Source organism: Anolis sagrei, chromosome 5 (assembly GCF_037176765.1).
Source record: "Anolis sagrei isolate rAnoSag1 chromosome 5, rAnoSag1.mat, whole genome shotgun sequence".
Classification (NCBI taxonomy): domain Eukaryota; kingdom Metazoa; phylum Chordata; class Lepidosauria; order Squamata; family Dactyloidae; genus Anolis; species Anolis sagrei.
The window spans coordinates 58795641-58817306 of record NC_090025.1 but is presented as its reverse complement, the minus strand read 5'-3'; the positions used below and the strand labels follow the sequence as shown (position 1 = coordinate 58817306).

Below are 21666 nucleotides of genomic sequence, written 5' to 3'. Positions count from 1 at the left end.
TGAAATTACTACACATTATGAAGGAATGCACCGGTAAGTTAGTTTGAAGCATTGGTGGTCCAGTATTGGTATTTATATATTTATTGTGTCAGGAGCAAACCAAAAGTTGTATTGCATTAAAAACACACAAACAACCAAACAAGACACAAAGTTTGCAGACTTGGTATTCTATTAAATGTCCTTTGACCAGTAGCTGGCCACTTGGAGTGCCTCGGTGTTGTTTCAAGAAGGTCCTCCATTGTACATGTGGCAGGGCTCAGGTTGCATTGCAGTAGGAGATCTGTAGTTTGCTCTTCTCCACACTCGCATGCCGTGGATTCCACTTGGTAGCCCCATTTCTTAAGGTTGGCTCTGCATCTCGTGGTGCCAGAGCACAGTCTGTTCAGCATCTTCCAAGTCGCCCAGTTTTCTGTGTGCCCAGGAGGGAGTCTCTCATTTAGTATCAGCCATTGATTGAGGTTCTGGGTTTGAGCCTGCCACTTTTGAACTCTCGCTTGCTGAGGTGTTCCAGCAAGTGTCTCTGTAGATCTTAGAAAACTATTTCTTGATTTAAGTTGTTGGCGTGCTGGCTGATACCCAAATAGGGGGTGGGCCGGAGATGTTACTGCCTTGGTCCTTTCACTATTGGTTGCTACTCCCTGGCAGATGTCAGGTGGTGCAGTACCGGCTAAACAGTGTAATTTCTCCAGTGGTGTAGTATTGGTGGAATAATGGGACTTTGGGCTTAACTTAACTCTCTACCAGTCAGTTCATGTTTGCAAGTAAACAGATACATACATACCATCAACAGAGTAGTTAGAAAGATGGCATAGAGCGGTTGTTCTCAACCTGTGGGTCCCCAGATGTTTTGGCCTTCAACTCTAAGAAATCCTAACAGCTGGTAAAATGGCTGGGATTTCTAAGACCAAAACACCTGAGGACCCACAGGTTGAGACTGGCATACAGGTTTATTTGCAGGGAATAACTGGTAGGTACTGAAAAGGGCTAAGCAATCCACATTTATATTTTCTCAGTATATTGGCCAAGTTAAGATATATTTTTTTTGTTATGTATTCATTAGAACAGAGTTTCTCAAACTGTGCTCCTCCAGATGTTCTGAACTTCAGTTCCCACAATTCCTAACAGCTGGTAAGCTGGCTGGGATTTATGGAAGCTAAAGTACAAAACAGCTTGAGGATCAGTTTGAGAAACACTGCCTTAGAATATCTTTGTTTTTACCTTACTGGTAATAGAAAACATGAATAGCCTGAAACATTTCTTCAGGAACAAGGAAATGTTTTCTTAGTAAACTAACAGTGAAATACTACGCATGTTTATTCAAGGAAATTTTACTGAGTTCAATGAAGTTCCCAAAGATTCACAGAGGATCATGGTTGAAATAATTTCATTCTTCATTTCCTCCCCAGAATAAAATATGTGCTTACAGGAAACAACTTCTTGAGAGATTGATTGTATTATATTATATGAAGATAGTTTACAATTAATGCCCTTAAAATATTTTTGTTCGTAAAGCTCTTTATTATTTCTAAAGTTCATAAAATCTTTTTAATGTAAAACTGAATTCCAAGTGAGCAGAATAGTGACAAAAATGATCTATGTCAGGCATGGACAAACCCAGGCCCATGGGCTGGATGCAGCCCCTTGGGCTCTTTTCTCAAGCCCTCTCTCTCACACACACCATCCTATCCTTCCTTCTCTCTTTCCTTCCTCCTTCCCTTCCTTACTTACCACCATCTTTCTCCCTCCCTCCCTCTTTACCTTCCACCCTTTTGTCCTTCCTTCCCTCTTTCCCCCTTCCTTCCTTCTCTCTTTTTCTCCTTCCTTCCCTTTTGTTTTTCCTTCCTTCTCCCTTCCCTCCCTCAATTCCACCCTTCCTTCCATCCTTCTCTACCTCCCTTTCTTCCTCCCTTTCTCCTTTCCTCCTTAGGGGATGTTTAGCTGGGAGAAGAGAAGGAACATGAGAACCATGTTTCAAGATTTAAAAGACTGTCTCATTGAGGAGGAGGAGGTGCAAAACTGACTTTATGCTATTCTAAGAGACCAGGGCACAAGAAAGCAATGGTTTCAAATGGCAAGGAAACAGAAGAATGTCTTGGTGGTAAGAACTGTTCAGCAGTGGAATATGCTGCTTTGGACTGTGGTGGTGTCTCTTTCTCTGGAGGCTTTTAAGCAGAGACTAGATCAGGCATGGGCAAACTTCCGCCCTCTAGGTGTTTTGGACTTCAACTCCCACAACTCCTAACAACTGGCTGTTAGGAATTGTGGAAGTTGAATTCCAAAGTGCCCAGAGGGCCTAAATTTGCCCATGCCTGATCTAGCCTCTGCTTAAAAGCCTCCAGAGACAGAGACACCACCACAGTCCAAAGAAGCATATTCCATTGCCAAACAGTTCTTAACACCAAGACATTCTTCTTAAAGTTTAGGTGGATTACCTTTTCCTAGTCTAGAGAGAAGTAGAAAAAAGAAGCTCGACCCCTCCTCAATAGGACATCCTTTCAAATATTTATACATAGCTAAGATGTCCCCTGTTTCTCTTCACCATCTTTTCATACTACTTCTATAATCCTCCAGCCACTTCTATTCTTTATTTTTATCAACTCCGTCTCTGGCTTTGCAAAAATGAACACTGACTTTTCTTTAAAAGAAAAATACTGCAATAAAGCAACATACAACCCATTTCTTCTCTTGCCAAAAACAGTAAGTTAAGTCTCAACAATCATTAAGGAGTGGCGTTGTTAGGAACTACAACCTTGCTCCAGATCAATGAGCTGGAATACATTTTCGGCACACTACCACATTTTCGAAATAACTATCAGTTTGATTATTTACACATGTATAACAGTATGTAAAAGCCAGCAGTCTTCTGTCATTGGACAAATTGGATTCAAAGAGAGAAACCCTGGATGTTTTAAGAGTCTAAAACAGGCATAATACTAATAATAATACAATATAATAATATGATTGTAATATAGTAGTACTAAGCTATTACATATAATTACTACTGATAATATATAATGATATACTGTTTTATTATTGTATATTTGTATATTTTAAGTTGCAATGTTTTTGATTGTGAGCTGCTTTGAGTCTCTGTATGGAGAGATAAAGTGGGATATTAATTAATTAGTTAATTAATTAAAAATGGGCAAACTTTGGCCCTCCAGGTGTTTAGGACTTAAACTCCCACAATTCCTGGCAGCCTACCAGCTGTTAAGAATTATAGGAATTGAAGTCCAAAACACCTGGAGGGCCGAAGTTTGCCGGGCCTAGTCTTAAAAGAAACAGGAGGCCATTTTTTAGGCAAGAGAAAGCCACTGGGATGTGGCTCTTTCTGCAGAAATGCTGTGAGGACTGATAAGAAGGTCTGTGGGAGGCAAGGCTCCTTCCTTCCTTATCAGAAAGAGGTGCATCTACATTGTAAAATCAACAGTTTGATACCACTGTAACTGCAATGGCTCAAAGGGATGGAATCCTGGGAGCTGCCGTTTGGTAATGCATAGGTAGCTTTCGGCAGAGAAGGCTAGAAACCTTGGAAGCTGCAACCCGATTCTGCCCACTCTTGGTTGAAGTACACTGCATATAAAAAGTCAATCAGGGTGCATCTTCGCTGTAGAATGAACACCATTTCAACACCATTTTAACAGGGCCCTTCCACACAGTCCCCAGTGGCGCAGTGGGTTAAACCCTTGTGCCAGCAGGACTGAAGATTGACAGGTCAAAGGTTCAAATCCAAAGAGATCATGGATGAGTTCCCTCTGTCAGCTCCAGCTCCCCATGCGGGGACATGAGAGAAGCCTCCCACAAGGATGGTAAAACATCAAAACATCCAGGCGTCCTCTGGGTGACATCCTTGCAGACAGCCAATTCTCTCACGCCAGAAGCAAGTTGCAGTTTCTCTAGTCGCTCCTGACACGACAAAAGGTAGAAAATCCCACAATATCTGCTTTGAACTGGGTTATCTGAATTCACAGCTGAATAAAATCCCACATTATCTGTTTTTGAACTGGAATATATGGCAGTGTGGACTCAGATAAACTAGTTCAAAACAGGTATAGTGGGATTTTCTGCCTTGATATTCTGGGTTATATGGCTGTGTGGAAGGGCCCTGGGTTATCTGAGTTCGCACTGGGCCCTTCCACACAGCCACATTTAACCCAGAATATCAAGGCAGAGTAACCCACAATATCTGCTTTGAACTGGGTTGAGTCCACACTGGGCCCTTCCACACAGCCTTGTCGCATTATAATTTGGATAATATTTTGAACTGGACAGCATTTTGAACTATTTGGACTTAATTTGGACTGTATTTTGAAGACAGTTTACTTTCTCAAGGACTGTGAGATAACCAAGTAGCATTCAGACTTGTTATTTCTTTGTATGGTTCATACGCAGTGTATTTACTACAGTTTATGATAACATAGTTCTGTTTGGATAACGCTTCGCAACTTGTATTTTGACACAGGCACATAACCCAGAATATCAAGGCAGAATAACCCATGATGATCTGCTTTGAGCTGGGTTATCTGAGTCCACACTAGACCCTTCCACACAGCCACATAACCCAAAATATCAAGGCAAAATAACCCACTATATCTGCTTTGAACTGGGTTATCGCAGGGCTCTTCCGCACAGCCCTATATCCCAGAATATCAAGGCAGATGCACTCCAAGTGGCCAGATACTGGTCAAAGGACATTTAATCAACTACCAAACTCACAAATTTTGTATTTTGTCTGTTTGTTTGCTTTGTTCTGTTAGAAATGTAATATAATTGACTGGTTGCCCTGACACGACAAATAAATAAATAAGATCTTAGACAAGCCCCTACATTGGCAGTCTTCAGAAAGAACTTGAAGACCTGCCTGTTCCGTTGCGTCTTCTCAGATTAGGAATCTCCAATACCAAGTCCTAGAAGAACTTTAGTAGAACTAAGATTGCTGCACACTGCACTACATACCTCCTGCCACATCAGCACTTTTAATCTTGTACCCATTACTCTAGCCCGGCCCAGTTTTATAGTGTCTTGATGTATTGTTTATTGTTTGTTGTTTATACTGCTTAACTGTTTTTTAATTTGCTTTAGGTATTGTATTGTTGTATTGTGTTTTGAGGCCTTGGCCTATGTAAGCCGCATCGAGTCCTTCGGGAGATGCTAGCGGGGTACAAATAAAGTTATTATAATAATAATAATAATAATAATAAGGCAGATTGTCCCACAATATCTGCTTTGAACTGGGTTATCTGAGTTCGCACTGGGCCCTTCCACACGGCCACATAACCCAGAATATCGAGACAGAATAATCCACAATACCTGCTTTGAGCTGGGTTATCTGAGTCCACACTGGGCCCTTCCACACAGCCCATAACCAAGAATATCAAGGCAGAAAATCCCACAATATCTGCTTTGAACTGCGTTATCTTAATCCACACTGCCATATATTCTAGTGCCAAGCAATTGACTGAATGCAATTGGAATGAATTGTTTATTGTACTAGCCATAGGCCATGAAGTTCAAAGCAGATCATGTGGGATTTTATTCAGCTGTGTGGAAAGGGCCACAGTGCTATGGAATCATGGGAGTTGTAGTTTCACAGGGCATTTAGCGTCTGCTGCTGCCCTGGGAAAACTACAAATCCCAGGATTCCACTGAGCCACGGCAGCTAATGTCAAACTGAGCCAAGATGCACCCCTTGTAAAACTGTATCTCCCAGGAGACGACAGCATTGAGCTATGGCAGCTGAAGTGGTTTGGACTGTGTTGATACCGACGAGTGAAAGCAGGAGGAGGAGAAGCAGCCTTCTAGTTCAAAACAATGAAGCAGAAGACGTAGAGATGCAAAGCCTCTCCTCAAACACAACAACTCGCAATGCATCCTCTCTCTCTCTCTCTCCGTCTGCTGAGGAGAAAGGCGAACGCGTGACTAATGCACCTGAAGCAGGAGATGCAACCATTCTGACAGGCTGTCTCCATCACTCTTCCGGCGGCCTCCTTCCACGGAGGCGCCTTTTCCTTCACTCCCTCCCTGCTTTCCCTCCCTCGCTCGCTCGCTCGCCTACCTGGCCGTGTGGCAGCGCCGCCGCCTGGCGATCCCCAGAGAGCCCTCGCGCATCCTCCTTTTCGCCGCCGAACCGGGCGGAGAGGCTCGCGAGGAGGCGGGACTCGGGCCAGCTCAGCCAATCAGCTCCCAAGCCGCACTCCCACAACGGAACCCCGCCCTTACTTTACCACCGCCTCGGAGACGTCAAGATTGCTTTTTTTTTCCCACGCCGCGCATGCGCGCTGGCCGCGGCGAGATTTACGGCCCTCAAGAGCGGGATTCCAATAGGGTCCTCTTGGCGCATGCGCGTGGTAGCCTGTTGAAGCCAGGCAAGATTTGGGAGCTATTTTTCATAGAATCATACAGAGTTGGAAGAGACCTCATGGGCCATCCAGTCCAACCCCCCTGCCAAGAAGCAGGAATATTGCATTCGAATCACCCCTGACAGATGGCCATCCAGCCTCTGTTTAAAAGCTTCCAAAGAAGGAGTCTTTTGAAAGACTCTGGCCCCTTCCACACCGTTGAAAAAAAAAGCACCCACATTTTCTGCTTTGAACTGGAATATATTGCCATAGAACAATAGACTTGTATACTCTCACCCAACCTATTCAACTTGTATGCAGAACATATGCGATGTGCAGGGCTTGACGAATTGCTGGAAGAAACATTAACAACCTTAGATATGCAGATGATACCACTTGGATGGCCAAAAGCGAGGAGGAGCTGAGGAGCCTTCTAATCAAGGCGAAAGAAGAAAGTGCCAAAGCTGGGTTGCAGTTAAACATTAAAAAAAACACCAAGATCATGAAGATACATTTCTTGCCTTGTAAGGAATCAAAAAAAAATTGGCATTTTTTTTTGCATATGATATGGGGGTGGGAGTAGCTGATGACACTATTGATGTTAGCTAGATAGACACAATTCTAGTTAGGTATAGTTTGCATGGATTTTCCTTTGAAAGTGTCTTAAACTTGAGTGAATGGAATAATATGTTATACCTACTTTGTACAAGTTGCTGTCTACATACAGATCTAGACATGTTCCAGTATTTCTGAATGTATATTTTCTGATTATATATGAGATTGTGTCAAATAATTAATTAAAAAATATTTAAGAAAAAGAAGAAGAAAGAAATAGGAGACAAATGTTATATAGAATGTTAATCTATAAGGTTCATCTCAAAAAGGATTAATATGTAAAAGAAAACAATCCTCATGGTGGTGGGAACTATAAATGTTGGGTATGTATTAAACTAAATATATATAATAAAAAAGGGAAAAAAACACCAAGATTATGGCAACCTCTTTCAAAAAACAAATTTAAAGGCGGGATTTAAATTGACAGTGAACAACTTTCTCATCTCCTCCAGCTGACTTCGCTGGTTGAATTAGGGCCTTCCACTCAGTCATAAAACCCAGAATATCAAGGCAGATAATCCTACAATATCTTCTTTGAACTTGGTTATCTGAGTCCACATTGCCATATATTCCAGTTCAGTGCAGATGCTGTGGGATTTTTCTGCCTTGATGAGTAAAAGTAAAGGTTTTCCCCTGACATTAAGTCTAGTCGTGTCCAGCTCTGAGGGGTTCGTGCTCATCTCCATTTCTAAGCCAAAGAGCCAGCGTTGTCCATAGACACCTCCTAGATTATGTGGCCAGCATGACTGCATGGAGCACCGTTTTCTTCCTGCAGAAGCAGTAACTATTGATCTATTCACAGTTACATGTTTTTGAACTGCTATGTTGGCAGAAGCTGGGGCTAATAGCAGTTCACCCCACTCCCCAGATTCGAACTGCCAACCTTTTGGTCAGCAACTTCAGCAGCTCATTAGTTTAACCTGCTGCACCACCGGGGGCTTCATATTCTGGGCTATATGGGTATGTGGAAGGAACCAGAGTCCACGCTTCCATATATTCCAGTTCAAAGCAGATACTGTGGGATTTTTCTGCCTTGATAAGTAAAGGTAAAGTTTTCCCCCTGAGATTAAGTCTAGTTGCGTCCAACTCTGGGGGTTGGTGCTCCATCTCCATTTCTAAGCTGAAGAGCCAGCGTTGTCCATAGACGCCTCCAAGGTCATGTGGCCAGCATGACTGCATGGCGTGCTGATACCTTCCTGCTGGAGCAGTATCTATTGATGTACTCACATATGCATATTTTCGAACTGCTATGTTGGCAGATATTGTGGGATTTTTCTGCCTTGATAAGTAAAGGTAAAGTTTTCCCGCTGACATGAAGCCTAGTTACGTCCAATTCTGGGGGTTGGTGCTCATCTCCATTTCTAAGCTGAAGAGCCAGTGTTGTCCATAGATGCCTCCAAGGTCATGTGGCCAGCATGACTGCATGAAGCACTGTTACCTTCCCGCTGGAGCAGGCATGTAGCCGGGGGGGGGGGGAGGCTTGGGGGGCTTCAGCCCCCCCCCCCCCCCCGAAATTCTCATGGTGGTTCGCGAAAAGGCCTTACTGGTGCATTATTTAAACTGTTATATTTATTCATATCATGATCTGATCACCATGCTCAATACATCCCATATGCATGAGGGTATTGGGGTAACAATACAAAAGGTTTGCTAGGGTAGACCCTCTTTCACTCAGACTCAGCCCCCCCCCCCCCCCCCCGAAATGAAATCCTGGCTACGGGCCTGCGCTGGAGTATGGAAGGCCCAAGAGTCCATACTGCCCTATATTCCAGTTCAAAGCAGAAATTGTGGGACTTTATTCAACTGTTTGGAAGGGGCCCCAAGCCAATCTATATAAATAAAAATGTAATGTTCATGTGCCGTTTGGTTCAATTCCATCGTTGGTGGGGTTCAGAATGCTCTTTGATTGTAGGTGAACTATAAATCCCAGCAACTACAACTCCCAAATGACAAAATCAATTTTTTTTGAGTGAAGGACATACATTGGGTTGTTAGGTGTCTTGTGTCCAAATTTGGTGTCAATTCCCCCAGTGGTTTTTGAGTTCTGTTAATCCCACAAACGAACATTACATTTTTATTTATATAGAAGATATAATTTATTTGTCGTGTCAAGATAAACACACATATATACACACACAAAACACAGATACACAGACTGGGCCACAGTAACACGTGACAGGGGACGGATACTCCTATATAAGCGCCAATATCGCCTGACAGCAGCTTTCCTAGCCTTCCACACGCTCCTCCCTTTCTCCCGCCATAGCTGCATCCCAGTTTCTCTTCTTCCCGCCCCTTTCGATCACGTGACCTGGTGCTCACGCGTTGCCAGGGAGAATCCGTAAGCATCTTCTACGGCGCTCCCTACCTTAGTGGCGCACTCGAACTCACTCGTTTCGACCAATGGCGAAGGGCGTTCAGGGCCAGTTGTCCTATAAGCAACGCGACGGGGGCGGGACTAAGGCTCCGGCTCCGTTAGAGCTGCTGGACTCACCCAACGGGGTGGGAGATTGGGTTAAGGGCGCCTGGGTTGTTATTTGTCGGAGGGGAGGAAGGAGGGAGGAAGGGGTCTCGCCTTCCCAGCGGCCCTGGCTCCCTCTCCTCGCTTCCCGGGGTCGGTGGCCCCTCCTGCGGTTCTTGCCTCGTAAGTGGCCTCGCTTCCAGCCTCGACCACTGCTGCAGGGGATGGGTGTGCCCAGGCCAAGGCCGCAGTGGGGGATTTGAGGGGAAAGGCGAGGAGAGAGTCAGTCAGGTGACTGGAGTTGGTTTCTGAGGGGAAGAACCATTCTGCCCCCCACTTTTACTTCCCTGGCTCACTGCTATGGAGTCCTGGGAGTTGTAGATTTACAAGGTTCTCCGACAAAGGAGGCTATTTTTCTCAATGAACTACAAATGTCAGGATTCCATAACATTGAGCCATGACAGTTGAAGTGTCAGACAGTATAGATCAGGCATGGGCAAATTTTGGCCCTTAAGTTGTTTTGGACTTCAACTCCCACAATTCCTAGCAGCCTCAGGCCCCTTGTTTTTCCCCCTCAGCTAAGCGGCTGAGGGGGAAAAAGAAGGGGCCTGAGGCTGCTAGGAATTGTGGGAGTTGAAGTCCAAAACAACTTAAGGGCCAAAATTTGCCCATGCCTTATATATAGATGTGTCTCAGAGTTGTAGTTTGACACCAGCACTCTTTGGCAGGGAAGATCTTGCAAAACTACAACCCCCACAATCCTATAGTGAGCCATAGCAGTACCCTTAGAAACCAGTTAACAGCTGGATTAAAAGTCGCATTCCACCATAGAGTGAGAATTAGAAGAGTTTAATTATCTTTTTAATTAGGTGAATTAAAATGGTTAAATTAGATGTTGGCATGTGCAGGTTGAGTATCCTTGGGGCTAGAGGTGTTTTGTATTGTAATACCAATCTTATAATGTACTGGTACTTTACTTACTTAGGCGATCCCTCATTGTCCGAGTAGGATTGTCTTCCAAGATCAGTGTACTGGCTGTGGGTCCGTAGGTGACTGTGGAGCCCTATTCTTGATCTGCATGTCCTCCCACAGTGAGGGCATCCGTTTCTAGGTGGAAGGCAGTCCCGGTCAGGGTTGACTTGACGCGCCATCCTCTTGGCACATTTCTCTCTTTCGCCCTCCATTCATGCCTCTTCAAATTCTACAGCACTGCTGGTCACAGCTGACCTCCAGCTAGAGTGCTCAAGTGCCAGGGCTTCCCAGTTCTCAGTGTCTATGCCAGAGTTTTTAAGGTTTGTTTTGAGCCCATCTTTAAATCTCTTTTCCTGTCCTCCAACATTCCATTTTCCATTCTTGAGTTCGGAGTAGAGCAACTGCTTTGCGAGACGGTGCTTGGGTATCCGGACAACGTGGCTGTTCCAGCAGAGTTGATGGCGGAGGACCGTCGCTTCGATGCTGGTGGTCTTTGCTTCTTCCAGCACGCTGACATTTGTCTACTTGTCTTCCTAAGAGATATACAGGATTTTTAGGAGGCAACACTGATGGAATCGTTCTAAGAGTTGCATGTGGCGTCTTCAGGCGTATAGCAGGGTTTGGAGGAGAATAGCTTTATAAACAAGCACCTTGGTATCCCTACGGATGTCCTTACGGATGTCCCGGTCCTCAAACAATCTGTGCTTCATTTGGAAAAATACTGCACTCGTATTATATATATTGCAGTATAATAGTACAGTAAAATATAATCTAAATCAATCCCCTGGCATACAGGGATATATTTTGCAATTCTGGATAAGAGATGCCCAATCTCTATTTGAACATGATGTAGACACTGTAAGCACACCTTACTAGTTTTGTTTGTTTGATTACTACTATTTATATTGTTCTTTCTTATTATAAGTCGCTCTGAGTCTCCTTGGCGAGAGGGGGCAGGATATAAATAAAGTATTATTAATAATATTATTATTTGTTTAAAAGTATATTTTTTCTCCCTAGCTCATGCATAAGGATGCCTTAGAAAAAGACCATGGACAAATATAGTAAGGTGCAAAAGATTGGTGAAGGGTCTTTTGGAAAAGCAATTCTAGTCAAATCAAAAGAAAATGGCAAACAGTATGTTATTAAAGAGATCAATATATCTAAGGTGAGTTTCTCTAATTCAGTTTCCTTTTATTATATTAACTTTTCAAATTTATCTTCCATAATCCATACCTTTTTTCTTACTCATTCTCATTTTTTTAAAGATGTCAAATAAAGAAAGAGAAGAATCTAGAAGGGAAGTTGCCGTGTTGGCCAACATGAAACATCCAAATATTGTCTTGTACAGAGAATCCTTTGAAGGTTAGGCTTTAAAATAACATGTGATGTCAAAACGATATGTTGAAGTGTGAAAACATGAAACCAGATCAAAGGGGATGAATTGGTAGGCTTTGTTTTATACTTTTGGTTATAGTCTTTCATTGGCAATCCATGTATCATTTATAAAGATAAGCAGCATGCCAGCTAAATTCCGTTGACTTTTCCAACTATGCAAATGGTAGTGCAGATGTTCTTCTGGTTATGTGTTACAAGCTGATTTCATAACTGCATACTCCAGAGATAGGTGTCTCTAAGCACAATGTTATCTGAACTAACTAAAGAACACTGTTATATACTGAGACTATTATAAGCTTCTAGACAATATTCTTGTTTTATTTACCATGATTCTCTATATGATTGAGTAGAAATATAGTAAAGGTTGGAATCTAGCTGCAAGTTTCCTATTCGGGTTTTATAATTTAATACCTGCAAAATAAGAAGTTGATATTGGGTTGCCGTGAGTTTTCCGGGCTGTATGGTCATGTTCCAGAAGCATTCTCTCCTGATGTTTGGCCCACATCTATGGCAGGCATCCTCAGAGGTTGTGAGGTATATTTGAAACTATACGAGGGAGGTTTATATATCTGTGGAATGTCCTGGGTGGGAGAAAGAACTCTTGTCTGCTTGAGGCAAGTGTGAATGTTGCAATTGGCCACCTTGATTCTCATTTTATAGCCATGTAGCTTCAAAGCCTAGCTGATTGTTGCCTGGGGGATCCTTTGTCAAAAGGTGTTAGCTGGCCCTAATTATTTCTTGTCTGAAATTTCCCTGTTTTCAGAGTGTTCTTTATTTGTTGTCCTCTTTTTAGAGGTTTTTTTTTAATACTGCTAGCCAGATTTTGTTCATTTCATGGTTTCCTCCTTTCTGTTGAAATTGTCCACATGTTTGAGGGTTTCAATGGCTTCTCTGTGTAGTCTGACATGGTAGTTGTTAGAATGGTCCAGCATTTCTGTGTTCTCAAATTATATGCTGTGTCCAGGTTGGTTCATCAGGTGCTCTGCTATGGCTGACTTCTGTGGTTGAAATAGTCTGCAGTACCTTTCATGCTCCTTGATTCATGCGTGGGCGCTGCATTTGGTGGTCTTTATGTAGGCTTGTCCACAGCTGCATGGTATACGGTAGACTCCGGTAGAGGTGAGAGGATCCATCTTATCTTTTGCTGAATGTAGCATTTGTTATATTTTCTTAGTGGTTCGGTAGATAGTTTTTAGGTTGTGTTTCTTCATCAGTTTCACTATGCAGTCATTGGTTTCCTTCATGTATGGTAAGAACACTTTTCTTCTGGGTGGATCTTTGTCTTTATTCTTATGGCTTGTTCTTGGTCTTCTGATGTCTGTGGTGGAGTATCCATTGGCTTGTAGAGCCCAGTTTAGGTAGTTCAGTAGGCAAGAAGTTGATATTGCCTACTGTGTTTCTGCTATAGTATAAGTAAACATTTGTCACACAAGATTGCTCCTTTTTTTCTTTTTCTTTTGTTTACAGAAGGGGGTTGTCTCTACATAGTGATGGATTATTGTGAAGGAGGAGATTTATTTAAAAAAATTAACGCCCAGAAAGGTGTCCTGTTTTCAGAAGACCAGGTAACAGACCATGAGTGTGCTTAATCATCACAATTTTGAAAAAAGCATTCACTGTGGTGATTTATGAATCGTGGTACACATATTTTAGCAGATTTTGATGGCCAGCCTTAATTTTATGATTGTAAAGTTTATGCCTCTTCCAAAAATATTAAGTTGTTATTCTTAGCATTGTGCTACACCTTTGAAATAGAAAACTAGGCAAAGAAATCTACAGAGGTATTTGCCATATCAAGCCTTTGTGACAACTTCCAGATTTTTTCCAACAATACATCTGGGAAGAATACTTGAATATAATTCCAGGGTACAGAAATGCAGCACGACAAGGTCAAGACTCAGCCCTCCCCTCGTTGTGAAGAGCTTTAGAAATATGTTAGAACTGCAATGACAATTTCCCTACAGGCTCAAAAGTGGCCTTGAGACTTACCAACTTCCATTCTGAGTTTTCAGCATGTCTCGAATACTTGGAATGTGAGAAGGAAGCAGTCTCTTCTCTCTGAGCTAGTGAGGATTTCTGGGGTTTGCTTTGGATAAACTTCCAAAGTGAATTTGGAGCACCTTTGAAAGAGAAAACTGATCTCTCTCCATTCTCTTTAACTCAAATCTGGTCTGGAGAAAGAGCTTGGGAACCTGGTGATGCTTGTCTGTTAAGGAGTGGGACAACACGATTTGAAAAGTAGTTGTGGTTTTTGATGGTCCTGAATATTCTAGTACTGGAAACCCAAAGTATGCATGAAAATTAATTACCACATCTTTTGTATTTTTTCTTAGAAAATAATAATAATAATAATAATAATAATAATAATAATGTATTTGTAGACCACCCTATCCCCCTGAAGGGACTCAGGGCGGTTTCCAATATATATGGCAAACATTCAATGCCAATAAAAACATATAAACAAGCTACATCAAATAATATAAAACAGCCTAACTATAAACTCTGTAGCAAATAAAATTAACCAAAAAATCTAACTTAAATAAACCAAAGAAACATAATCACATATTATTAATTTATAACAGGATAAACATCAAAAACAACGAAAACCTCATTGAGAGGTGGAGTGGTTTCCAACAAGAAAAGCTTTAGAAATAGTTTGCAGGTTTTAGATGGTTTAATTCTGCATTAATAAATGATATATAAATTTTATTAACTTGTAATGTCTTTTCAGTATTTTATTACAGTGGTAGGACCTTGTTATAATGGTACCAAAACATTTCATTCTTATTTACAAGGCACTCTGGTGGAAAACTTAAATACTGAAAGTTACAGGAAACTGCATCTCACAGATTTTGACACTAGAGAAACTCTGTTCTCAAACTGAAATGCAAGTTTCTATCAAAGCCTAATTGTTTTTTCTTATGTTTAGATCATGGATTGGTTTGTTCAGATATGTTTAGCACTGAAACATGTGCATGACAGAAAAATTTTGCATCGAGATATAAAGTCACAGGTGAGTTAAAGACAGAAACTTCTATTAAATTTTACTATTCTAATGAGTGGCACAAGCTTAGCTCTGCAATTGATAACAAAGAATGATGTCTCAAGAGTGCTCATTTAAGAGCTGGCTTCTGCTGAAATATTGCTGACCTTGCTGATCGAAAGGTCGCAGGTTCAAATCTGGGGAGTGGCGTGTGCTCCTGCTGTCAGCCCCAGCTTCTGCCAACCTAGCAGTTCAAAAACATGCAAATGTGAGTAGATCAATAGATACCACTCCAAGTAATGGCGTTCCATGCAGTCATGCCGGCCACATGACCTTGGAGGTGTCTATGGACAACGCTGGCTCTTTGGCTTAGAAATGGAGATGATCACCAACCCCCAGAGTCAGGCACAACTTGTCTTAATGTCAGGGGAAAACCAACCTATTGTTTAGTGTTGTAACAACTGCAGTTATGGCTTTGGCCCAGGTACTGTCATGTCCTTTCATTTGTAGTTTATGGATAGCAATTTCCCACATCTAAGCCATTTGAAGCAATTAACTGATACTGCTGATGCTACATATTTGAGTAGATGCATTTTAAAATCTCTACTGTAAAGTAAAATGGCACATACTTACTTGGCACCTGGAGATCTATTAAATGCCTTTTTTGCATTGCAAAGCAGAGATGCATTTTAAGTCATGAGCTGGATACTTACAAAGACTATTTGTTCAATAACATGCACATACATTTAGAAGAGAAAGATGATTGGCCTAGAACACATGTCTCAAACTCAAGGCCTGGGGGCCAAATCCGGCCCACCATGTCATTTTATGTGGCCCTTCTATGCTGGACTACAACTCCAGTATTCCTTATCATGACTAGAGCTGATGGGAGTTGGGATGTAGGGCCATCTGGAAGGCTTCAGTTGTTCTGTTCAGCCAGGATAGTGGGGTTTGGATTTAGATACAGGGCTTGCGGGTCTGATGCCCAACTTTAAAACGTTCTTTAGTCTTTCTCCAACCTCAGAGCCACAAGTGCTGTTGGGCTATAATTCCCATTATCCCCAGTCTACATGATGGATAATCAAAAGTGATGGGAGTTGTCATTCAATAAAATCTGAGGGCCCAACTGGGTAAAAATTAAAGAGCACTGGCCACTATAAAAAAAATAGTTTGTGCTCTGTATCTACAGATTTCCCAACCATGGATTTGACAGCCCTTTAAAGGCAACAATAAGGCTGATATGGCCCTCGGTGAAAATGAGTTTGATAACCCTGGTCTAGAATCAGCAAAGTAATAGTTTATCTGTATATTCTCTCTGTTATATTTGTAAAGTTATGTCTTGTTTCTTAAAATAGTACTTTTGTATTGTTGGCATAAAATAAAAAATAAAAATTCAGACGTATGCGGATCTGTTTTAGTGAGCTGAATTGATTCCATTTTGATATTAGCTGACGTCTCTCCATGGCCAGTATTGTTTGCTGAGCTCTGTCTTTAGTGTTATGCTAGAAATGCTGTAATTGCAATATTATGTGCACAGGGCCAGAAACCAGAAGTAATGATTATATACAGTGCCAGACCTTGTGTTGGACTGAAAGCACTCCTGGGACCTGATCGGTTCTTTGTCCAAAGTTATTGTTTGTTGACTGTCTGCCTTCATGCTCAGTTTCAGGACTCATCCCAGGTTCATGTTTTACTTGGGAGACATAGACCCCTTCTGCACATTATCTGCTTTAAACTGGAATATATGGCAGTGTGGATTCAGATAACCCAGTTCAAAGCAGATATTGTGGGATTTTCTGCCTTGATATTCTGAGTTATATGGCTGTGTGGAAGGGCCCATTTTAAGGCTGATATTTCAGATCCTGGGCCCTTCCACACAGCCACATAACTCAGGATATCCCACAATATCTGCTTTGAACTGGGTTATCTGAGTCCACACTGCCATATATTCCAGTTCAAATCATATCATGTGGGATTTTCTGCCTTGATATTCTGGGATATAGGGCTATGTGGAAGGGCCGTAAGAGTAATTTCTAGCTGTAACAATCAGTTGTTTTGGATTAAAATTGACTCCAAGTAACTACATTTCTTCTTATTTTCTGAATGCTGTTAGAGAGACCTTGTAGTACCTTTGAATTTAACTGAGAGAGATAAGTTGGTAGCATAAACTTTCATAGACCTGCTACTAGCTTTTGTCTCTCATATCCCTTTGCAACTGATCGAAATCAACATAGTTATGTCTTTAAGTGCTATTTGACAATGTTACTGAGATCATCTTCTTTCTTTTTTGAAATTCAGAATATATTTTTAACCAAAAATGGAACAATACAGTTGGGAGACTTTGGAATAGCTAGAGTTCTTAACAGGTAACATTCAAGTTCCCCTTTCTGCAAATTCCAATATTACTAGGAATTGTTTAATTCATTACTATCTCTTCTTTTTTTAGTACAGTTGAGCTTGCTCGAACTTGTATAGGAACACCATATTACCTATCACCAGAAATCTGTGAGAACAAGCCTTACAACAATAAAAGGTAGGCTTTACTAATAACTTTCCCATTGAATATTATTGTATGTTGATGTCATTATTTTTCATTACCCTTCCATTTATTCAAATACAATATTTCATTATTTTATTGTATGGAAAATAAAGAAACCAGTACATAGACTTTTCATTTCATTTCAGTGTTGGTAAATATCTGGGGGCAAAGTGAAAAGTAGCATAGAAGTATTTACACTATATAGTTCATCTCTTCCTGACTCTTAAAACAATAGCTCCTTTAAGCCATGCTGGTATATTGTCACCTCTGCCCAAGTTCAAAATAAAGCTTGAGTTCAAAAGTGCAAAAGAATTCTTCAAATTCAGAACTGTAGTACTGACAACATAGCTGTCTCAATATTTGGGAGGAGCTGTTAAGAATTATCTTATCTCCTTTACAGGGGGAAAAGACAAGAAAATAATGAAATAAAATTCACTAGTAGACAAATGAGGTTCTTATTAGTTACTGCTTCTTAATCAACTGAGCCAGAGCCCTGTGGATTTCAGTCTTGGCACCTTCCGTGGTATCGCAAAATGATGGAAATTCCCAGTAGGCAAAATGAGTTAGTTGTTTCATTTAGTAAAATATACATGCTGTGCTGGGAGCAGCCATAGCAGCTCATTGACTCTTCCTCTCTTACCCCAGAAGGAAATGTTAGTGTTCCTAGTGTGTTCAATACCATCTGCCCTATACCCCCTGAAACTCTGCCAACCTCCAGTTTATAGGGTGAGTCCACTCTTATTCAGTAAGTGGAATAGAGCCTCTGTCTTGCATTTTCCTTCAACCAGCAAAATACCTTTGGCTAGTCTTGACCGCTAGTACTGTTCTTATGACAGTTACTGCTGTAGTGGAAGTACATTCAGATTTTTGACATAATTGATATTAAGAAGGTGACTAAGATTGCAGCAAACCAACTTATGTTCTGAGAACAAAATAAATTATGAGGTGCCAAAGATACAGCCCTAACTAATGTTCTGTGTCTGTTTCTTTTTTTTTAGTGACATATGGGCTCTTGGTTGTGTTCTCTATGAAATGTGTACACTGAAACATGCAGTAAGTAGAAGTTTGAAAATACTTAATGAATGAATATGGTTTTGGTGGTTATCTGAAAATACAGCATTCTTAGGCACACAAATGTTGTCTTCTAACTTTCAAATCGATACATATTTTATTCATGAGTTTTCCTAAGGATCATATTATTTTATCAACATATCTATGGGAGCAGCTAAAGAAATCTGCAGGTGCTGTAGAAGTTTGCTGTACTTACGTTTTTTATTTCAAACTAGTTAGCATAGTTATTTATATTATTTCTTTTAAAAATATATTTGATCTGCTTTTATGTATTTAATCCTAATTCCTATATAAAACTGTTTTTGGAATTGAAGGCCTTGCGTTAATAGCCTATACATGTAATGGACTCCTAGATGCAGCTGTTACATCCCACCATCCTATCTGTTTTCTGACGGAAACAGGGAGAAAGGAACATGTTTGCATATGCATTTGTGGGGGGGGGGGGTATATATGTTTGGTTAGAGCTGGTAATTGTCCAGAGTAATTACTCTGAATTGGTTAAATCTTAAAATATAATATGTGGAACTTGTCTGGATTAGAAATAACTTCTAATGTAATCATACAAGCCCTGCTTATCATTGTCTGTTGTATATCATTGCACATTCATCTTTGGTATGTACAATTTGTATTTATTCTGTAGTTTGAAGCTGGTAATATGAAGAATCTGGTACTCAAGATAATCTCTGGATCATTTCCTCCTGTTTCGACGCATTATTCCCATGAACTCCGGAGCCTGATTTCGCTGTTGTTCAAAAGAAATCCTAGGGATAGACCATCTGTCAACTCCATATTGGAGAAAGTCTTCATAGTTAAACGCATTGAAAAATTTCTCACACCACAGGTATATACTTACCCTTTTTCTTATTAGTATTTTACTATTTTTATAAAATAATTTCCTATAGAATAGCAGTGGCATATCACATACTTACACTAGAATACTGTGCCACGTATAATTCTTGGGAATGACACACACATCCAGATATAAATATGACCTCTGTTGGGCGAGTGAGCTTATTAACAAAAGACTCTCCTCATAAATTTACAGCAGAGTAACTTATTAGCACCAACGTGACCCAGCACCAGTGGCCCAAAGTGATAAAAAGAACAAAAACACACAGACCAATATTATATCTTCCATAGGAGGCTTTTCTTTGTAGTAAAACATGGTTGCACTATTTACAACAACAAGGTTTCCATAGCACAAATAAACAAATACACAGTAGCTTTACAAACAGCAGCCTTCACACTGTAGCTTTCTCACACGAGGTTTCTCTCATACAGAGGTTTATCTCACACTCCTCAGGACGATATCAGCTTTTGCCCACTAACTCTTAACATGCTTTGGCCTACTCCCTCTCCTTAGTGCTTGACTCACATTTTTGTATTTAAAAATACCTAGTTCATTTTTAATATTTTTGATAACCTGATACTCTTGCATGAAGTGTATTCGGTCTCCCTAGGGATTCATATCCTGGGTTAACAAAACAGTATGTGAATAATCATCCTGCCCTAATTATTAGTCATTTTCTCGGGTTCGAAACTACACACAAGGCCTTCACAGATGGAGTAAGCTGTTTCCATCAGAATATTGCCCTCTGGGTAGGCTCAAGGCAGAGTGTAAGGGGAGGCATCTTCCTTCTAGCAGGTTTGTTGCCTGTTGATTTATGACAATTTTATAAATTTTGTAGGGTTTTGTTTAACAAGGAATATTCAGAGGTAGCTTTATAAGATTATTCCTCTGAAATATACCTACAGCACCTGGTATTCCTTGGCAATCTTCCATGTGAACTAACCAAAGGATTTCTAACAGGATCCATTCAAATCCTAAATCAGACTGGATTTTAATGTTAACAGCTTTTCTTCTAATATGAACAACCTGTCTATATAACTAATCCTAATTTGTAATAATGTTTGTCTATCTGTTTTATAACATGAAATTGGTTCTTTTTAGCTCATAGCAGAAGAATTCAGCCATAAACAATTCCAGAAGTTTGGACCTCATGCTGGACCAGGTAATATACGACAAGTTTTCTGTGTGTCACTTCAATCAAAACATGCAATTAGGAGGATGTTTCCTCACATTTTAGCTTCCATGCTTGTTTCCTAAATACAGGATAAAACATGAATGCAAATTTCTGTAAGCGTATTTATAGTGACTGGTTTCGATCGCTCAGTTAGAAAAGGCCTCATGGTTTATTCTATTTAGTTCTAAATTGCAGTTATAACATTTTTTAAAAAAAGGATGTTGCTAGGCTATCGTGGAACCCCTGGTGGTGCAGTGGGTTTAACCGCAGAGCTGCTAAACTTGCTGACCGAAAGGTTGGCGGTTCAAATCCAGGAAGTGGGGTGAGCTCCTGCAGTTAGCCCCAGCTTCTGCGAACCTAGCAGTTCGAAAACATGCAAATGTGAATAGATCAATAGGTACCGCTCCGGCAGGAAGGTAACGGTGCTCCATGCGGTCATGCCGTCCATATGACCTTGCAGGTGTCTGCGGACAATGCTGGCTCTTCAGCGTAGATATGGAGATGAGCCCCAATTCCCAGAGTTGGACACGACTGGACTTAATGTCAGGGGAAAACCTTTACGTTTACCTAAGCTATATTTGCTAGGTGTATAGGTGAGAATTGATTTTTACACATTAGGAGGCAGACTCTTGAAAGGACATTTCATTTTACTCATTTGTAGCAAAGTAAGAGAGAACTAACAGTATGCCTTATTCAGACTTGTCAGTCTTTTCTTATCGGTTTGTGCACATTGTAATTAGCATACTTGACTCTGCATAAAATCTAACTATAAGAATGCCTTCAAAACTTCCTTTTGATATCACTTATCAGGAAATGTATTACAGAAGTGTTATACAAAGCATTGGCATTTTTCCTTTTTCTCACACACAGCAAAGAGACCGGCTCAAGGACCACACCTCGCCACTGCTGCACCTGCTCAGAAAATTACAAAACCTGCTGCTAAATACGGAGTGCCTTTAATGTTTAAAAAATCTGGGGATGCAGCTAAAAAGTTCTATGAGAAGCCTTTAAATAAATGTAGACAGGTGAGACAGTATTCAGTCATAAAGCAAAAAAAATATCTTTCTGAGTGTGTTTTGTGGTTTAGTTGTCATGGCTGTTGTTATGTCTGCAAATTCCCTTGAATGAATGAGAAGAAAGCGCATAACTAGTTTTTCAAGTAGATTGTGGAACTTGTTCACACACAGCATCCAGCAATAGCATCCAGCATATTATCCATATGGGAATGTACATAATCCTGGACTGTATAAAATGAAATCCAGACT

The 21666-nt window shown here is 40.8% G+C and overlaps 2 protein-coding genes across 5 annotated transcripts in view; one reads left to right on the top strand and one right to left on the bottom strand.

The window, feature by feature from the left end:
* CLCN3 (chloride voltage-gated channel 3) overlaps window positions 1–6163 on the bottom strand; it is a 60084-nt gene extending 53921 nt beyond the window's left edge. For both annotated transcript variants that reach the window (XM_060778715.2, XM_060778717.2), the window contains exon 1: window positions 6056–6163. The gene's annotated coding sequence lies outside the window, so the exon portion shown is untranslated. The remainder of the gene's footprint in view (window positions 1–6055) is intronic.
* Window positions 6164–9408: 3245 nt separating this feature from the next.
* NEK1 (NIMA related kinase 1) overlaps window positions 9409–21666 on the top strand; it is a 58901-nt gene continuing 46643 nt past the window's right edge. For all 3 annotated transcript variants that reach the window (XM_060778722.2, XM_060778723.2, XM_060778721.2), the window contains exons 1-11: window positions 9409–9597; window positions 11407–11554; window positions 11655–11751; window positions 13252–13349; window positions 14714–14797; window positions 17066–17133; window positions 17214–17300; window positions 18305–18359; window positions 19018–19218; window positions 20329–20389; window positions 21272–21426. In XM_060778722.2, coding sequence (XP_060634705.2) covers window positions 11438–11554; window positions 11655–11751; window positions 13252–13349; window positions 14714–14797; window positions 17066–17133; window positions 17214–17300; window positions 18305–18359; window positions 19018–19218; window positions 20329–20389; window positions 21272–21426 — 1023 coding nt within the window. In that variant the 5' untranslated portion in view covers window positions 9409–9597; window positions 11407–11437. The remainder of the gene's footprint in view (window positions 9598–11406; window positions 11555–11654; window positions 11752–13251; window positions 13350–14713; window positions 14798–17065; window positions 17134–17213; window positions 17301–18304; window positions 18360–19017; window positions 19219–20328; window positions 20390–21271; window positions 21427–21666) is intronic.